The 19,433-nt window shown below is 30.1% G+C and overlaps 3 protein-coding genes across 4 annotated transcripts; 2 read left to right on the forward strand and 1 right to left on the reverse strand.

Moving 5' to 3' along the window:
- Positions 1 to 392: 392 nt before the first annotated feature.
- LOC124538694 (abl interactor 1) lies at positions 393 to 10,462 on the forward strand. 2 transcript variants are annotated; one of them, XM_047115833.1, is made up of 4 exons: positions 393 to 693; positions 1,223 to 2,112; positions 3,948 to 4,184; positions 10,038 to 10,462. In XM_047115833.1, the coding sequence occupies exons 1-4, from the start codon at positions 675 to 677 to the stop codon at positions 10,344 to 10,346; spliced, it is 1,455 nt and encodes a 484-aa protein (XP_046971789.1). In that variant the 5' UTR covers positions 393 to 674; the 3' UTR covers positions 10,347 to 10,462. The 2 variants fall into 2 exon arrangements, with proteins under 2 accessions (XP_046971789.1, XP_046971790.1); XM_047115834.1 differs by lacking the exon at positions 393 to 693 and adding an exon at positions 875 to 1,111.
- A 2,378-nt stretch (positions 10,463 to 12,840) lies between these two features.
- LOC124538875 (cysteine-rich hydrophobic domain-containing protein 2) lies at positions 12,841 to 16,136 on the reverse strand. Its single transcript, XM_047116119.1, has 3 exons — positions 15,887 to 16,136; positions 14,248 to 14,458; positions 12,841 to 14,050 (listed from the first exon to the last, which is right to left on the reverse strand). Exons 1-3 carry the CDS (start codon positions 16,003 to 16,005, stop codon positions 13,883 to 13,885), a joined length of 498 nt encoding a protein of 165 aa, XP_046972075.1. The 5' UTR covers positions 16,006 to 16,136; the 3' UTR covers positions 12,841 to 13,882.
- Positions 16,137 to 17,726: 1,590 nt separating this feature from the next.
- On the forward strand, positions 17,727 to 18,715 carry LOC124539083 (larval cuticle protein A2B-like). The gene is made up of 3 exons (XM_047116406.1): positions 17,727 to 17,858; positions 18,128 to 18,347; positions 18,421 to 18,715. The coding sequence occupies exons 1-3, from the start codon at positions 17,853 to 17,855 to the stop codon at positions 18,612 to 18,614; spliced, it is 420 nt and encodes a 139-aa protein (XP_046972362.1). The 5' UTR covers positions 17,727 to 17,852; the 3' UTR covers positions 18,615 to 18,715.
- The last annotated feature ends 718 nt before the right edge of the window (positions 18,716 to 19,433 follow it).

Genomic DNA, 19,433 nt, shown 5'->3' on the forward strand with positions numbered 1-19,433 from the left:
TGAAACTTTCTGAGTACATATAATATTTTATTATGCTTTTATTATTTTTATATGTAAAATAAATAGGTCGATTAATATATTTCTTTAATATTTTTTCGAATGTTTTGTCAACACAAATACCTCGAGAAGCAACAATGATGTGATTATTTCTTTTAATTGTATAATATAATTGTAAACTTAAATTCTGAAACCTTCTATATACGTGTAGATACAATTATTTGTTATGATAAAACCCGTAAAATGAATATTTAATGAGAATATTTGCCATTACTTTTACATTGTTAAAAATAATTTATTATATTTATTTAAGAGTTGAGCTTTTTAATATTCTGTGTAGTTAATTCGACAATTGACTTTTCCTTTAATATCAGCTGGAGTACGTCAAGTGTCAGAATTCAGACATTAGCTCAGCATTCTTCCACTTCAATTCATGTACATAACGAGAATTTTGAGTGATTCATTCATCTACTCTGTGGCTAAACGGTTTTCTACGCAGCATAAGTAACTGTTTACGTTAAAATTATTATTTAAGGCGAGGGAAATGACCTAAAATCACTGAAAACCATAAATCTGTTATAACGTTACAATAAATTAAACTTATATATGTATCTTTACGCTGCAGTTATTGAGCTGTGTTGATTGTTTTGACACTACATCCGCGAATCTGTTTGGCAATGGATCTATTTAAACAGGGTATGTAATTATGCATAAAATAATAAAGAGTTTAATATTTACCTTGATACTGCGATCTACATTATAGTATTTCGTACTGTATCTAATTTATATGAATAATATAGCTATACGTAAGACGAACTTTATCAAGGCCGTACTCTCCCGTACCTGGCACCTATATGTTACTGCGTAAAGCACAGTCTGCGCGTTACATTCGACTCCTGGGTGGGTGGATATCGATGTTATCAATTGCTTATCATGTTTAGAGCTACATCCGTTATTATATGTGGTTCACTATCAGCTGTGAGCAGCGACAGTATCGTACTGATTTTTGTCATTGACGCATCTAATTAGAATTGTCAAGTGTCATAATATATGTGAATAGGTTTTTATATCTAGAAAAAGATTTTTTTAAATCAAAAATACAAATTGCTTAAAGGTTAGGTCATGTCATTTAAAAGCACAGTAATAACAATTATTTGTTTTTAATGTAAAGCTTATTTTGACCGATATTATTAATTTTAAACATCTTGGTATTTAATTTGGACAGGTATGAAGGGCCCTGCAAGACCAGCTCCTGCTGTACCAAATATTGCAGTTAACAGGTACTCACCTGTAACAAATTGGAATGATCACCCCTTTGGTGCAGATGTATTTGAACCAGTTCCATGTACTCAAAAGAAGAAGCCTCCACCACGGCCACCACCACCCAGTGTTTTAAAACAGCCAGATGTCTCAGCTAAGCCTACACACTTTATACGTAGACCCACAGTCCTTTCTACGCTTTTGTCTCGTAAAGGTAAAAATACAGTGAATAATCCCAGTGCAAATAACCAACATAACAGTTTTACAAATTTAAATAGTGAAGTGGACACTACAAAAATATTTCCCAAATGTGATAAGGCAAATGTGCAAACGGGGACGCTGATAGATCTATCATCACCACCCAGCTCGCCTACTTTCACAACAAGGTCTAGCAGTGATGGTGTAAGTGTAGATAGTTTTGGATCTGATGCTACAACATCAACAAATCATCACAATGCACTTGGTGGTGGAAATGCCTCTCAAGCTGAGAGTGGTTTTGAAGACGACTTTGATCTGTTCCTGCATTCTAGAAAACCATTGAATAAAGAGGATACCCTGGATGATTTTTCGACCTTAGACCCATTTTCGGCTCCATTTGTTAATAAGCCCCCAACAGTAAATAAGTCTTCATTTTATTCTGATTCTTTTGATACTTTAAGCAGTACTAGCAGCCAATACTCAGTTTCACAATTGAAAGGACCTACAATAATTCGAGCTAAGCCAGCAAGACCAAAGCCACCAGATAATTCAGCTTTATTGAAAAGTACATTTGGAAGTAGTTTCCAAATGACCTCAATGAATATAAACACAACAACTCCAATTCAGAAAATTAGCAATGGCTTTGCGGGTAATGTGGTAAGTTATTACATTTTGTTTTAATCTTTTTAATTTTCTTTTAAAGTGATGGAAAACTAAGAGGTACATTAATACAGCCTAGCAATAATGGTTAGCCTTTACAATTTATGTAAGTGTAAAAGTTAATTTTATAAAAATGGTTCTCATTGTTATTGTAAACCAAATCACACTAAATATTTAATAATTGTTATGTGTCATTGGACAGTAATTTCTATATTTATAGCGAGTACATTAATAATGATAAACGAGGTAATCATATTATCTTTCCCAGTTCAAACTCTGATAATAAAAAATCATTCGATTGATTAAAAACATATTAATTCATGAATACAATGAGAAAAATATTGTATGCCTACAATGCCTACAAATATGTATATTTAATAATAGCATATGTACATATTACATATATTGAATGTTTTTTAACCTTTAATTGAATCAATGATATTATACAGTGCTGATTAATTTACTTCTTTGACTGCCCTAATCTTTGTATCTACTAGTTTTGAGAAAGATTTTTATATAAATTTAAAAATAATACTTTAGTAAATAAAGACAATCTTTAATCTATGGGATGGAGCTGTAATGTATTAGCGAGTGATATCACGCGGCGGAACTCGTTATGTATACTAATAATAATAAATCCAAATTAAATTTGCAATCTTTTAATTACGATTAGAAGAAACTAGACTACTAAAAACTAGACCCAATTGACAACTTAAAATGGAAAGTAGGTATAAGTATTTTTGTCGAAATTGTTGCAAATATTAAAGTCTCTTGAGAGGTTAATAATTAAAAATATGTATGTATGTATAAACAAAATTTATGATTGATTGCAATAAAATAATAATTCATGTGACCTACATTTTTAGTAAACATGCATAGTTGACACTAGCTAAGACATTTTGTAATATCCTGAGTAAAAATATAAAACAAGCATGAAATCGTAATTTATACATTCTTATATATACCTAAATAATGTAATTGGAAACGTACATTATATCTGATCTTACAATCGAAGTGTATGATATAGGGCTTAGGCCACAATTGCCGGATGCCATGATTCTAGCTGGCATAATGCCTCAGACTTTAGCTTTACTTCTGAATATAAAATATTGGTGTATTTAGTTTTCTATGTAACCACTATTGTGTACGTACTGTTTGTGTGTACCGAAAATATCATTTTAATACAAAAGTCTTGTAAAAAAACCTACATAACCACAAATTTTCAATTTTTATTTTTTAGTAAAGTGCTGTGAATATACATATTTTTAAACCTAAAATTTTTAAAAAGTAAATAATTGTATTAAGTACTATGAGTGAAACTTAAGATTAAAAAAATATAAACAATACTTTATTTCATAGTTTGCATGATTGTTATTAAAGCATACTATGCAATGAATATTCATATACAGATAATTATTAATGCTAGGTACCTCTACAAGATTAAGTGTAACCTAGATATGATTAAAACTGAATTACTGCATAAATTATGAACCGAATGACACAAAACTTATGCCTAAAAGAACAAATAATGCAGTTCATTATTTTCGCCCAACTTACACTTGTTGAAGATTTGTTATTGTTAACACTTTAGTGTTGTTTGCGTTTTACATACGAGTGTATATGGAAATGCAAAAGTTGAGTTCATTGTGCTCTAATAAATAACGAAAGTTTTCTTTAGCATTATTTATTCACAGTTATAACTAGTTTGACTATTTATTGTTAATGTTTTGTTACAATGAAAAATATACGAATCTAATTTGAACGATGGAAAACATCTTATATATTATGTGATTTCATGATAGTTATTTATCATAATATGTGTTTTATTGCAGGACACGAAGCCCTTAAGTTGGGACCACGAAGAATCTCCAGAAAGGGAACCCACACCCCCAATGCCAACTATTCCTCCACCCCCACCTCCACCGATCATCGATGATGATTTACCAGTAGTGTGGCCGGAAGACATTCAGGTACTGGAATCACCTGAAGCATCTGATGAGGAAGAAGAACCTTACGCTATTGCGCTGTTCGATTACTTTACCGACCACCAAGAAGATTTATGTTTTTCTGTAAGTTTTTTTTTAATTATTTATATCTCGCGTTTTATGAGTAATAAGGTGTTAGGCATAAAAAGTAGCTTATGTCCTTCATTGGAATTCAAACTTGCGTTATTCTTCATTTCATCAACTTCAGTTCAGTAGTTCGGCTGTGAAAGAGCAACATACGGAGTTACTTTCGCATTTGAAATATTATTATAAATAAGACTACATACGAGCAAATGGGTTCGTATAAAACCTGACTACTACCTGATGACAGATAATAAGCTTTATGTTAATAGCAATTGAGATGTTATTCCTTTGTCCCGGTAATTAAACTATCTCATCAACTCTTTGAAGAGATTGTATCAGTACATAAAGATGGATGTCGGTAGAATAAGTGATGATTAGGAAAACCATTTGATAAATTTATAAAAATCAGGAAAATTGTACAAGTAGTTTTTCATTACGGACAATTTGTAATTATTACTGATAGTTATGCTCTCAATAATGCCGTCAATAAAGTTATATCAAGGCATATTCCATTAAAGGAAAAGTAATATATACGAACATTTACCGAGACTAGCTATTAAGATGTGATTTTTAAATGAAAATAAACCTTATAGTGAAGGAATAGGATACATAATCGGAAGCTGCCCTCTTAATTTGACGTGACTGTGTCTAAACTTTATTATCGTATGTTTCGTATCGTGTTTACGAAATCCACTTCCAACATTCATAGGTAAATGTAAATCATGGAATACATTTTCCATAACGTATCAAAAAGGTTAAATTATTTATGAAAAAAAGACATATTCGTTGTAAGTCAAGTGACTTTTCAGATTTTCTTTGTTCTAGACTAGTAGTCGCCCGCGGTTTCCCTTGCGTTGTTTGTCATGTTAGGCAAAAAATGTCCTTATGTCCCTCGGTGTTCATGTTAGCTTCATAGCATATTTCATGAAATTCCATTCAGCGGCAAAGAGCGACAAACAGACAGGGAGTTACTTTAACATTTATAATATTAATAATAACTAATAAAGATAGGTGGGTAGGTGTTGAATATAAAAATATGTTTATTATACGAATACTTCATAATAAAGTAATTCAGACTGGTTTACGACGTTACTCATAACGGGAAACCAGGACGAAATTAATTTAGATATTAACGATTTAAAGTGTCTTCAATACAAGCAATAAAGGCTCGACCCGTAACCCTCCGGTACAAACGACTGATTGTTCGTTTAATTGCATTATGCACGTTAAAATATATCTCATTGATGTAAGGTACTTGACCGTTTCGAGATAATAATAACTATTATTGTTATAACATAACAACATTTAGATAAATCTCTTTATATTATCATCGTGTGATAAATCTATATCTACTTTTGAATAGGTTAAAATTGTTTGTTTTCTCCAACGTGGCTTTTGGCCAAGAATATTGCCTATTTTTAGAACGTTATGCAAGTTTTTTATATCTTTACATAGCAATGTACAAGTTCAGGGACAATTTGCACCTTTTAAACTAGCAGCTCGTCTTCTATACGTTAAAAAAAAAAAGTTTTTTCAACTTTTTTTACATCGTTATTTGTTTTTAATAATGTTAACCTAATACTAGTATTAGTTGTGGTAGTTTGATCAGAATCGGTAAGACCGTTAAAGACAATAGTTTTTTTCAAATTACTTTATTATTTTTATATAACATCCCAATTTAATTAACTTAAATAATAAATTCGAAAGTATAATTGTGTCGATCTCACATGTTAACTACTCAACCGATGTACATGAAATTGTATACTCGTTGGCAAGTATGCAGAAAATAATATATGGTACCTAACACTTAACAATCCCTAGCGGAAAGCCTCGTATTTAATTTAAACAAAGAAACGGGCGGAAACTAGTATATAATATTTATATTATACTGAATTGATTTTTTACTTCCATTTCCCGTTAACAGTATTAATTTCCGCTATAATTTAATCATATGAAAGTATTTATATACTTAATAGTTAATCCTATAAACATAAAGGTTAATTCGTTTAAGTATATCGCGTGTTAGTCCTCGTTATAAAGTATTACCTAGTTTTACATTGCACACGTTCAAACCCTAGCAGTGTCATCTAAATTTACCTCGACGTTCACGGACAAAGTTGTTAACGTTTATTCAACAATTATGATACTTCATTGAATGATTTGTTCCTGGTATGATGGCATGTGCTATTAGATTTTATAATACACACATTTATTTGAAAAAAACCTGACGTTGTCATATTAATTTTTATTTATTTCCTTTTTTTAATGTATCGAGGCGCTGCAAAGCCTCAAAAGTGAGTTACTAAATAGATTACAGTAGGCATATATGTGCCAAAGTTCACGATAATTTATTAACCTCAGACACACACATATAAAAAACCGATTGCGATGACATTTTGGTGACTTTCGCACGCCCGCAAATTCATTAATTAAGTCACTACATAAATGTGTGACGCGGGATTCGTTTTAACTTTATATCTACGTATCTAAAGTTGTGGGCAATGGTTTAGTTTTTCAATTGACAGTGACTTACGTAAACAAAAGCCATAACATATTACGGTAATCGCTAACCGTTAGCGCCGTTGGAATTGTCACTAATACCTGTGAAACTATTTCTGTCTTTGAAAATGTGCTATTGACGATACATTGAGCTCATTACACTGACACTACGGTTATAAATGTTTGTTTGTATATATAAACTCTGGATTCGTCGATTAATGTTTGGATATATTCATGTTTAAATTGGCTATACTATGACGGCGATTGTTGCAGCTATTGGAAACCAAAAGTCTTTACAATATGCGATAAATATCATCATCGTTACATATAGTTTCATTAGACCCTAATTCTATTCGTGGCAAGCCAGGATACGTACCTAGTCTTTTATATTTATTTATCACAATACAAAATGTAATTATTCAAATTACTGGCACCACCGAAATCTGAAGGAGTTCACAGGATCATTAATTAATTTCGTATAACTCTATCTATGTCGGAGTTATACTTAATATTTGTATGTAAAGTTAGCTGAAGTATAATATTATATGTATTTAAAAAAAATGTCTTTCAAAAGAATTATCATGATGTTGTTTAGCAAATACGTGGCATTGATATTGTTTCTGCGTAAAATATTTACGTCAGGGAACATGTGTGGTCGCGTGACGTACGTTATTATATTCCTGCTCTTGTTTACTAAGCATTTTTATTATTTGTGTTTGTGTTGCCAATGTAGTCGATTTGCAAGCATTACTGTATCATGAATGATAAATAATTTCCATTGCGCGTGTTCATATCGGACAGGAACTCGATATCATGACATCCAGCGTGATGTTTTTTGCCATTTTTTTTCATAATTGTTTATTCTAGGATGTCCGTTATTAGATAGATCACAGTAACAATCCTAAACTGGTCCTAACCTCAAAACAGCAATCTTTTATTATATTACTATCAATGTTAATCGAGTCGGGATGGCGCAGTGGTTAGAACGCGTGCATCTTAAACGATGATTGCGGGTTCAAACCCAGGCAAGCACCGCTGATTCAAGTGCTTAATTTGTCTTTATAATTCATCTCGGGCTCAGCGGTGAAGGAAAACATCATGAGGAATCCTGCATGTGACAAATTTCATAGACATTGTACCACATGTGTATTCCACCAACCCGCATTGGAACAGCGTGGTGGAATATGTTCCAAACCTTCTCCTAAAAGGGAGAGGAGGCCTTTAGCCCAGCAGTGGGAATTTACAGGCTGTTGTTGTTGTGTTGTTGTGTTAAAAAGGCAACTCTCTCTGAAATGGTGATGCAATTAATTACTATTAAACAATATAGGTTATTAATTCAAAATCATAGTTTATTATATTTATATTTATATTTATTAATTAGATTATGATAAATTAAACTTGAAAAGTAAGTGGAAGCAACTTGTACTGTATAATAGGCTAAAAACTTGCGCGAATGTATTGCAGGTTTCTGCTAGTATAAATAACACATTGTTGTTGCTGTTACATTATTTAATCTACAGAGATAAAAAAAATAAGTCAGCATACAGTCTTTGTTTATTTTAAGACTACGTAAACAGCTGAGTTGCGTTTTTATCATTTGATAATAGCGGTATTACTAATAATAGTACCTTATATCTATCTATATAGATATAAAATGAATCATTTGAGATAATTACTATCATTAATGATGTCGTAAGAAAGATTTATTTTTATAAGAAGCTTAAGAGAGGTTGGCTTATCGATAAAAGGTCTGTCGCATTTTTCCGTATAATCTCATTTATACATTAATAACATATTAATGTATAAATATTAAAGAAAAAACTTTGTGTTTATCTTAAAAAGAGGTGGACACGTACTGACAATAACATTACGAAATAAAGACGATTATTTATAAACAAATCTGACTGTAAATTCCCAACACTATTATTCGTACCTTTTATCTACCTTCGCCTGAAAACCGATTTAGTTGACGTAATTCACTTTCGTAATGTGTCGACGTAAAATGGCCTTATCTCAAAAACAAAACACAAACAAAATAAATCTATAATGTGATACAAGAGGAATGTTAATTCAATCGGATAAATATCTTTTTCCGATGAAAACAAGTTTAAAAAACGGACTTCTTAATAAATTTATTCCGATATTGTAATTTTAAATATAAATTGCTTTCTAGAGTCCGAATGTTGATCCGATCATATAATTATTTACGTTAAATATCCGTCGTGTCCTGGATTTGTTGATCTCGCGACAACCCGACCCAATTCTATTTTTGTAATGTACACATACAGTACATGAAAAAGGAAAGCAACGGTCTATTAATATTTTGCTGAGAGGTTTTGAAATTAATTCGACTACGCTGCTCCAATGCGGATTAGTAGATACAGGAATATAGCAATTTTTGACTTTGAGGTTTCGTTACCAATGAGGAAAAATAAGGCAAATTAAGTACATAAGAACCATTGAAGTTTGAACTCGCAATCTTCGGTTTCGTAGTAAAGTTTTTACTTCGAATTTGCAATTAATATTATATAAAAAACTCTAACTTAAACTTGGTGGTACCTCTACTCTCTACTCTGCCGCCAAATAACAGTACTCAGTATTGTTGTGTTCCGGTTTAAGTGAGCCAGTGTAACTACAGGCACAAGGGACGTAACATCTTAGTTTCCAAGGTTGGTGGTTTATTACCCACGTGCATATATTGAAGACTGTCATTGAATAAAAATTTGAATGTATCCTTTACTTTTTCCTTGCAGATTATTTTGATTCACGTTGTCTTTATACGTATTTCTTATGGCCAGACAACAAGGCAATCGAATAATTAAAACAAACGAGCATGATACTTACAAGTTTAGATGTGCTTAGCATTTTTAGATTGAAGATAGTGACTACTGATTTAGATAATTATTAATCATAATAATAGTTACGTCTATTTCTGTTTATGATAATATGCGGGGTCTTATTTAGATTTTGTTCATTTTAAATGTTTTAATTACTTAGTTATCATCTTTATCTTCCTAAATAATGAACAATAATTCTAGTGTTGGGTTTGGACCACATAATCACTATTTTATTCGACGCAAAAACATAAACGATTAAAATACAAACAATACTGTTACAGACATCAGTTAAAGTTATATTTTGCTTAACAACTGTGTCTTTAGAATGAGATAATATTATTTGTTCTACTTTTTTGCGATAACTATACGTGACTGAAATGTTTTTCGTAAATATTAAAAGCAATTAAGACTTGTTATGAGAAAAAAAATAATAATGCATTTTACGTAAATTCCATATCATATAATGATTTTATTTTTTTAAATAAGTAAATTAACTCAACAATTTAATTATTTACAGGCAAACACGAAGATAACTCTAATAAGACGAGTGAACGCCGAATGGCTGTACGGACGATTGCGCGGTGGTTCCGAAGGTTTGTTCCCGTCCAATTATGTAGAGATCAAGGTTCCGCTGTCAAACGATAGGCCATCGAACATCGGTGAAGCGATAGCCCTATACGACTTCGATCCAGTGCAATCGGGCGATCTTAGGTTTAATGTAGGCGACAAAATCACGATCCTCTCGAAAATAAGCGAAGAATGGTTTTTCGGCGAATGCAACGGCATGCAGGGACAGTTTCCCGCCAACTACGTCCAAATGTGTTAGTCAAATGTTTTCTATAATCTATGTCTTCTCAGCTATCAACATCAGTTATTTCATGTTATTGCAATCAATTATATTAAGTATGTATGTACTCTTGTCTAATAGTTATTATTACTAAAGAAAGCCATAAAATTGTCCATTATATAATAAAATTCAATTATAACATGTGATATGAGTAGTGGAAACATTACGAAGACTGATTCTTTAAATGTTTCGTATTTTTTGTAACATCATTTTTTTAGATTATGGAACATAAGGCAGATGGAGCGCACAGAACGTTACAGTGTAGCAACAAAACGTAACACAAAATCGAAATGCTAGTGCTTTTTTTTGTAATACTTCAAAAGTGCTGTCAGTTTAATTATTGACATATTAACATTATTTCGAGTATTACACACACAAACGAATATTTCCATTCGCCTTTATTGCTTCACGATAATGTTCTGCGCGCTCTTTATATAATCCTTACATAAGCCTTTTGTTCTATAATCTGAGCTCTTTAGGATGAAGGCGAGTTCTAATTCGGTTCTACGTAAAATGATAATTAATAACGTATAATTTAGTAATTGTATTTCTTACCTTTCTCACCACACCGAGTGCAATAATGTAAATGATATTGGCGGTATTAAGGTAGGCGTATAATAAATGCAATATTCAAATAAACTAACACTCACTTTTTGTCATTAATACAATGAACAGGATCCTGAATTAGAAACATTATTGTCTGACCTTAACTAAAACAATTGCATCATGAAATTGTTTTAGGTATAGACAGAAATAAAACTTTCAAATAATTGACTATATGTATATATGTTATCTGTGTAATGTGTTAATTGTATGTTATGGTTGTGTAAAATGTTCGATCGATCTGAATTTTAAGAGTGTATAGTACTTTTATTTTTTGTAATGATTTACCCTTTTTTTTTGTATCCATATACTTTGATAACAAAGTGTGGCTTACTGTGTACATAGAAAATTTTATTTATGGATACTTTAAATAAATCTATGTTTCCACTCAGATCCCTTAAAGTATTCTGTGATTATTTTATGTTATTGAAATTCTTCAGTCATTATTTTATATACTGTAATAGCACAATATATTTAAAATAAAGTCAAACAACAGAAAAAAGTTCATAGGACCGAATTATATCTATCATCATATGTCGATGAACAGTGGGCCAAAGGGCTGTATATTGCTTAACAGGACCCCAGAATTAGTATAAAATACGTTATATTTAGTTGTTATTGTATTTCTTCAGTTGTGTAATAAATTTTATATGTATAAATGTCTGTATTATTAATAAAACATGATATGTATAAAATCGAGACAAATAGATTTAATAATGTGTATATATTTTTTTTACTTTGTTTGCTTTAATTAATGAAAAATGTACGGCCAAAGGCAAGGTTATTTGTAAGTTTACGGAATAATCTCATCAAATTATATAAAAAAAATTGTATTTTAATAAGTTTCTTTCGTGTCATTTATTTTTTTAAGTAGTTTTTATTTTGGTGGGACCATAATGTTAAGTGCCTTAAGTATTTTTAACGAAATTAATGTATATATACTATATTAATTTTATTTATAATAAAATTTAATAACAATTTTATTTTTTTTCCTCCTAGCACTGCCTTTTTGTATTTAAATATTTATGAACAAATTTGAATCAACTAGCATATTTTATTTCTATACCATTTGGTGCCTTGAAATATAATTCTTCTGATGAAGCTACATCTTTACATTTTAGATATTTCTAGAAAGCAAGAGTAATGACGCAGTGTCGTATTATATTATGTAATTATAAAAAAATAAATATTATATATATAACTTTAATGCTAATATGCAATATACACCTAATATGATTTCATTAGGAAGACAAACTGCGTAAACTGAGAAATGAGATTCACCGATCTGATAGCATTAATCGAAAATTCGAAATACGTTAGCTGTAAATCCACCTTCTCCTACCATAGTAACTTATCTTATAATATACGATTTAATTAATTTAAATAAAATAATTTCCTGTTTAATTTTTTAAATAGTTAAGTAAATAACTCGATGGTTATTGTTTTTTTAATTACTTAAGTTTATAATGAAACGTTGTCGTTAAATTGCGGCCCGCCGAAAAAAAATCATAGAAGGTATACTTGGCCCTTGATTGCTAAAAGGTTGAATATCCTTGTCGTATACTGTCATTTATAGGAGATATTCTCTTCTTTTATGTCGTTCAGTAAGTCCACTGAATGCTTCGTCGCTAAGAAGGCCTCTTTCTTTTAATTTAAAAACCTTTAAAATCTAGTACAGTCTATTATATTTTCAAAATACTTTACTTACATTTTAAATACCTCGTTAATGTTAAATAAAGTACAGACTGCATGAATCCAATGAAATATTCTAATATTATTCAAAGAAAACAAGGAAAACTTTAAAATATTGTGAATATAATTAATAATCAAAGTGCCTACGAGTTAGTACGAATGTAATAAAACAATTATATCATCACATAGTGAGATTTATTATTTGAACAAAAATAATCTATATTATAGGTACTTAAAATATTTACATTAGCTTACATTACAACTTAATGTCAATATACCCTGTTCGCTTTTCAACCGTTGTTTAATAAAACATTTCGGTGGCAAGACAACATCCCAAAATTGTGATACATATGACGTTTTTAAAGATTTTTTTTTTTTCAAATACAGAGATTACATTATTTTATACAAAAACCTCCACAACTTGTTGAAAAGAGAAAAGAGGGCAAATACGTCTAACATATCTATTATAAACAATTACTTGTCTAATAACACAGTCCCGAAATATCCCCTAACTGATTTTGTAAAACAAATCCCTCCGTATATCTCTAGATCAATTTTTCCTACCTTATGGACATCCATGTCTACTTACATTCAGGTACATAAAATACACAACTATTACTTTTGTGTTTACTGTTGTTAAACAAAATATTGTTCGTGAAAATTCGGATTGGAAAAAAAACAGTTAAAAAATTGTCAATAGGTACATAAATTCTTTGAACGACTTTCATATCATAGGATTTAAGTAAATTTATTAAATTCGATACATAACGTAATCAATATATACGATTGCTCTAACATAAGCTATCAGATAATCGAATATCTGAAGCAATGTTTGTTTGTGCGAAAGTATTAGCTTCAATTGCAAATTTGGATAAAGTGTGTGTGATTTTTCTAGCCTCATATGCTTAATATAGCAGGTCTTATAACCTTATATTTTATTTGTTTCTGGGAAACCTTAAAGTTATATTACACATTAAGATAACATGGCTTTTGAAAGCAACTGAAGCTTGCAAATTTAATAATGTGACATCTATACACAAAAAGCATATAACCACTTATTAGATGATAATATTATTTACAACATACAGCGTGTTACTGTAAAGTACTGTATATATTCATAATCGCTCGGGATGATTTTTGAATACACAATCATCAAGTGTTGAGAGTCATATTTTTTCAACATAAGGTTTATATTTACAAGCTGTGTAGCCTTTGTTCGTTTAATCCGGCCTGTATATTGGAATTTTAGGTATAAATTCTATTAGAAGCACATATTCCATCATAGAGGATGAGTCGCAATGTTGTTTCGTGAGACGCCAGCGGAGGCCCAGTTTATTGTATAGGCGACTATTCTCCCATTCCAGAAGTTTATTCAGCGAATGTTGCGTCTAAACACAAAAAATACTTTATTGTAATTTGATCAAAGCTAATAATAGGTGCAGATGATTTTAAGTTCAACTAAAAATTCTTTTACTTATTAGAATTTATTTGTAAGTTTTTATAATATGCAAAATTATATTTTTAATAATGATTTATCATTTATAGATATAAATGTTTTTTAATTTTGGTATGCAGTTGTACTTACCCTTTTACTTAGACAAATTACAGGCCAAAGAGAGCATCCTAGTGTACAGCAACAACACACACAGCCACAGAAAAGCCACTTGACGTTAACAGGTAATGTTTTCTTCAGTACACTATTTATACGGGCTACTGTCGCCTGGTACTCTTCCGGTGCTACACGAGACTGCAGGCCGGAAGGAAACTCTCCATTAAACCGGTTGCTCAAACCAAACCTGAAATTGAAAACAATTTTGACTAGAGTTCAGAAGTAACAATATGACCTTCAGAATTGGTAACGTGTACCTGTATAAGAGTGTAATGTTCTACTATCCATAGGTTTTATCCAATTTAAATAGAAAATATTATATATGTCCTTGACCATTGACTTTAACAGCTATTTTAATAAACAATAAGTTATTAGAGACTCTGATAAGGAGTGATTAAGTACTTTGTTCAAAGTTATATTATTGTGGAACAAATAATATACCATGACTCAATACATTACTTTATAATGTAGTTAAATCTGCATACAAATTTATCAGTATTCTCCATGATTTTCTATTGTAGCATGATGAAAGATAGGAAAAGTATAAAAATAGAAATTTTTACCCAGTGCCACTTGGGATGAGGCAAGAATATGAAATTATATATACAAACAAATCATTAAGAGTTTAAAACTTAAAAGTCATAGTGGAACCAGAGAATGACATACAAAGAGAAATCCTGAAATTTTATGTTGTTATAAGAAAACAATGGCCTAATTCATAGTAAAGAATTCAACTAAACAAGTCTTGGAATAGTAAACATGAAGAAATAATAAACTAATTAACAATTACAATTAATTGCATAAATTGAACATTTATATATATTATGATACTATAAATGCTCAATTAATATATGTGGTGTTATATTTAAAATAGCTTTGTTGCTCTAATTAAAGAAGCCCTTCACATTTGAGAATTATAGCATTATTTAAATAAAATTTTATAGAAATTAATAATTTTAGTTGTGTTGTAAAAGTTTAATTTTTTTTGTAGTTTTATCAATAAGTCTCAGGCCATGATCTACTTTGTTAGTTAGTTATAAAAATAAATTTGTAATTATAATTACCTATTTGTTTTTGATGAAATTAATCATTAAGAATATGTTTACACAATATTTAAATGATCATTAATTCTATATGTACTTCTTGTTTACAAATAATTAAGATGTATGATGTAAAGTTGCAAAGGTCAAATGTCATTCAGATGGCTACTATTTAAATGACATATAAAAAACTATATTTCAAATTCTTGTTTTCTGTTAACTTTCACTATGTTTTTTGTTTCATTAATAAGTGAATAAACCCACTTTTACTCTTCACTAGCTTGGTTAAAGTAGATATTTATATTTTGTTGCAAAATTTATTTGTGACAACATTGATAAAAATGTTATAATATTAATTAAATGCTATTACTCTCCATCAATAAGCACAAATAAAATTTGGCGTCTGGTCAATGTCCTCGTCCAAAAAGTGTTCAATGAAACAATCGTATAACAAAGAACCAAAAATAGAATTATAATCTAGCTGAATGTTAGTATTTAATTATATTAGCTATGTTTATAAGGAAAATAATCCTGTATTCAAGTGGAAGGTAAACAGCTGATAAAATGAAACCTACACTGTCATGTTACCAGCTCCTCGGACGACGATAGGGTCAGGCACTAATGTCACATGAGTCTCTTCTATATTCTCCTCGGGCTCTGTCTCGTCAGGATATATAGCATCAAAGTCTGCCATTTTTAAAAAACACTTACTCAACACCCTTTAAACCTTTTCTGTTTATTACACATAACAAAGAACAGTGTTTGCTAGGATATTGCATTCATTACAAAAAGAAATACGAAATGACGTTTTCATAAATACAAAATAGATGTGTTGCCAGGTTATATTCTATTTTGTAGCACTGTACGTACATCAAGAAAAAAAGCTTACAATGTATTTTTATGTATATCGATTTATTATTTTTTGTTTTTTGACAAATATTTTTATTCTATAAATATATTTTTTTTCCAAAACATTATACTTAAGCTCCGGTAGATGGCACTTAATTCAATTATAATAATTATTGAAAAAGTGCATCTGATGATTATATTTTATTTTAGTATAAATTAATACTCTTTATACGAATAATTTCAAAGTAAATAAAAAGAGACGTAAAAATATTTTTATATTGGAATCGTAAAAAAAATATGCTACATTTAATTTTATAATAAGTTTTGTATATTAATATTATAAAGTTTAGTATTTGAATTCTTATAAGTTTATAAGTGTTGCTTGATTATTTATTTGCTATATATAAAATATTGTAACATAGGTTTGTTAGGCATATATTAATGTTTTTATTGTTTTTAATTTATTTTAATATCAACTTCGGTAAAAGTTTGATTTTGTTCATTCCACAGACACACCTTTTTAGTTCTATTGTAAAACGTCTCTTTTATTCTATTCTATCGTATGTTTAAAATATTTTCTAAATTACAACAGCATAAATGCAAATATTAATGAATCAGGTCATATAAGGGCAGGGCATTATGAATTATCTAATGTACAACGCGACCAACCACACACGCACTTGATAAGTCGCAGCTGTGACCCAAAAACTGAGTTGTTTTGTAGTATCTAGTAATTATAACATAGTGTTTTAAATTTAGTTTCTTTACCACTTTTCTGCATACAGCAATTTTTTTAATTACATGATTATGATGAAAAAAAAATAAATGTACAACTTACAAGTAATAAAGTAAGATTCTGTGAATATCCCAAACCCTGGAATATGACCAACCAACTTTGAAGAGATGATTTTTGAACCTGTAATCTTTGATTCAAATTCACGCATTCTAAACACATAACTCAGGACAGAAATCTATAAAACTTTATAATTTTTACGCTCTTTTTTTGTACTAGGTTATAAAAAAATTAAAAAGAAATGATGACTTTAGTTTTAACCTACATATATACAATCAATTTTTGTATTAAAATAATTAAATTTTCAATGCTGTTTTCAACCGACTTCAAAAAGGAGGAGGTTATGAATTCGTCTGTAATTTTTTTTTATTAATTAAACATCTTATGATAAATTGCTGTTAATAAATTGTCAGGCGACGAAGTTTTTAATTAAATATACATCTATTTTATTAACCTTACTGTGTACCTAACTGTATTGTTATGGTACTTTTAATATATTGAAGACCTCGGCAAAACAAACCGTTCAGTGGATAGATTTAATAGTAATGTGATGGATCATTCCTGATGTAATAAAACGGTTAATTATGTTATGAAAATAAACTTCAACTACAGCGAAAATACATAAAAATAGGTAGACGTTTCGTTTTTGCAGGTGATTGCAATTTTCTGGGTAACCTAGATAAAATAATTTACATATATGTGTTTGAAATTGTAGTTTGTACAATGTATTAACATTGTTTGAAAGCTGTATTATTAATGCATGCAATGATATTTAATGTAGGTATATAATACGCCCTTTCCTAAGCCAATTATAATACAAGAGTAGAGGTATAAAAGGAGTAGGACCAACCCTTGGTAGTCACAGACTTTTAGTTTGTACGCGCCCACTGAACTCCAAGATGAAGGTATTATGTTACATGATTTTAATATTGCCTATTAACTGAGTATAAATATGTTAATTAAATATAAATGATCAGCATATTTTTTAAAGAACGCTTGACTATTTTATATTTTTCTTTAATTTTCGTTCATCGTTAATTTTAAAACCATTATGGTTTTAACATGTATGTATGTAGCTGCTTTTTTATTTCTCATGGTACAAAAAATCATATTCAACAATGATAAAATTAAAGAACTAAATCTTCATTAAGTGTCTTAATTATTTTATATGCAGGTTCTTATTTTAGTAGCGGCATTAGTATCTAGCGCATACGCTGGTCTTCTAGCACCCTCGCCATTAGGCTACGTTCGACCATATGGCTTGGCTGCACCTGTAGCAGTTGCACGGCCAGCATATGCTCCGTATGCTGTGGCTAAGCTCGCTGCACCAGTTGAGGATTATGACCCAAATCCTCAGTATTCCTACGCTTATGATATACAGGATGCTCTGACTGGTATGATTTTCTATTATATTTAATAATAATTATAAAAGGATAGGTGTTTAAAAAAATATATTTTGATATTTAGGTGATTCCAAAAGTCAGCATGAAACACGATCTGGTGATGTGGTCCAAGGTTTTTATTCTCTCGTCGACCCTGATGGCACTCGCCGTGTTGTCGAGTACACCGCTGACCCACACAATGGTTTCAACGCGGTCGTTCACAAGCAACCCCTTGGGGGAGTGGTGAAGGGCGTGGCTCCTCTTGCTGCTATTCACTAATTGCGTTACTAGGACAGATTTTACATCATTGCCTTACTAAAGTGATTTTATATATAAGCTAAATTGTTACTTTGTGTTTTTTTAACAAGTAATCTTTAATGTATGATCGAAATCTTAATTTGAGTAATGACTTATATGTTTTAATCTGTCTTTAGTACGATGCCTACAACGTGACCTGAATTTATTTATATGTTGACGAGAAGTTATTGTTAATGTAATGTTAAAAACTAGGGTAATAAACAAAAGGAATCCAAATTGACTTGTTTTTTTTTTAAATATTTCTATCTAAATTACGAAATTACTCAAGCTTTTGATCAAATCTATTGATGAGGAAATATTACTTAAAATAAAAAAAACACTCATATATTAAAACAGATTTCCGAAAATTAATTTTATTTATTTCTTGTATCGCAAAATTTATTACTTACCGTAAACTAAGTTATCACCAAAATTATGTTAATCTCGAAGTAAAGTTGTAGCGTATTTTTTTATAACATTAAGTTGGAATTTAAAACTAACGTTTACTTTATTAAATCATATTAAACAGAATTATTCGGACCTATGCAAGTACTTTACAAGCTACAATTACAATGATGATCTTGAACTAGAGTGAGTAATAATGGCATATCAAATGTGTGTCAGTCCCAACCGGCTTTTATACATCATACGCATACACATTACACACGAGTTGAGAACGTTATACTTATTCAGAGTGTAAATTTGACGACAATGACGCCGAAATGATTTTTAAAAGTCAAATTTATTTATTTATACTAATTCGAGGTTCACTTATTATAAATACATGGATATAAGTGCTTT

Source organism: Vanessa cardui, chromosome 21 (genome assembly GCF_905220365.1).
Source record: "Vanessa cardui chromosome 21, ilVanCard2.1, whole genome shotgun sequence".
NCBI classification, from domain to species: Eukaryota; Metazoa; Arthropoda; class Insecta; order Lepidoptera; family Nymphalidae; genus Vanessa; species Vanessa cardui.

Bases quoted from the DNA above. Each gene is read 5' to 3' on its own strand.
- LOC124538694 (XM_047115833.1), top strand. The intron at 2,113-3,947 runs GTAAGTTATTAC...GTTTTATTGCAG, and splicing joins ATGGCTTTGCGGGTAATGTG to GACACGAAGCCCTTAAGTTG. The intron at 4,185-10,037 runs GTAAGTTTTTTT...AATTATTTACAG, and splicing joins AAGAAGATTTATGTTTTTCT to GCAAACACGAAGATAACTCT.
- LOC124538875 (XM_047116119.1), bottom strand. From the start codon at position 16,005: ATGGCAGACTTTGATGCTATATATCCTGACGAGACAGAGCCCGAGGAG. The intron at 14,459-15,886 runs GTAGGTTTCATT...TTTCAATTTCAG, and splicing joins GGAGCTGGTAACATGACAGT to GTTTGGTTTGAGCAACCGGT. The intron at 14,051-14,247 runs GTAAGTACAACT...TTTTGTGTTTAG, and splicing joins TAATTTGTCTAAGTAAAAGG to ACGCAACATTCGCTGAATAA.
- LOC124539083 (XM_047116406.1), top strand. The intron at 18,348-18,420 runs GTATGATTTTCT...TTTGATATTTAG, and splicing joins TATACAGGATGCTCTGACTG to GTGATTCCAAAAGTCAGCAT.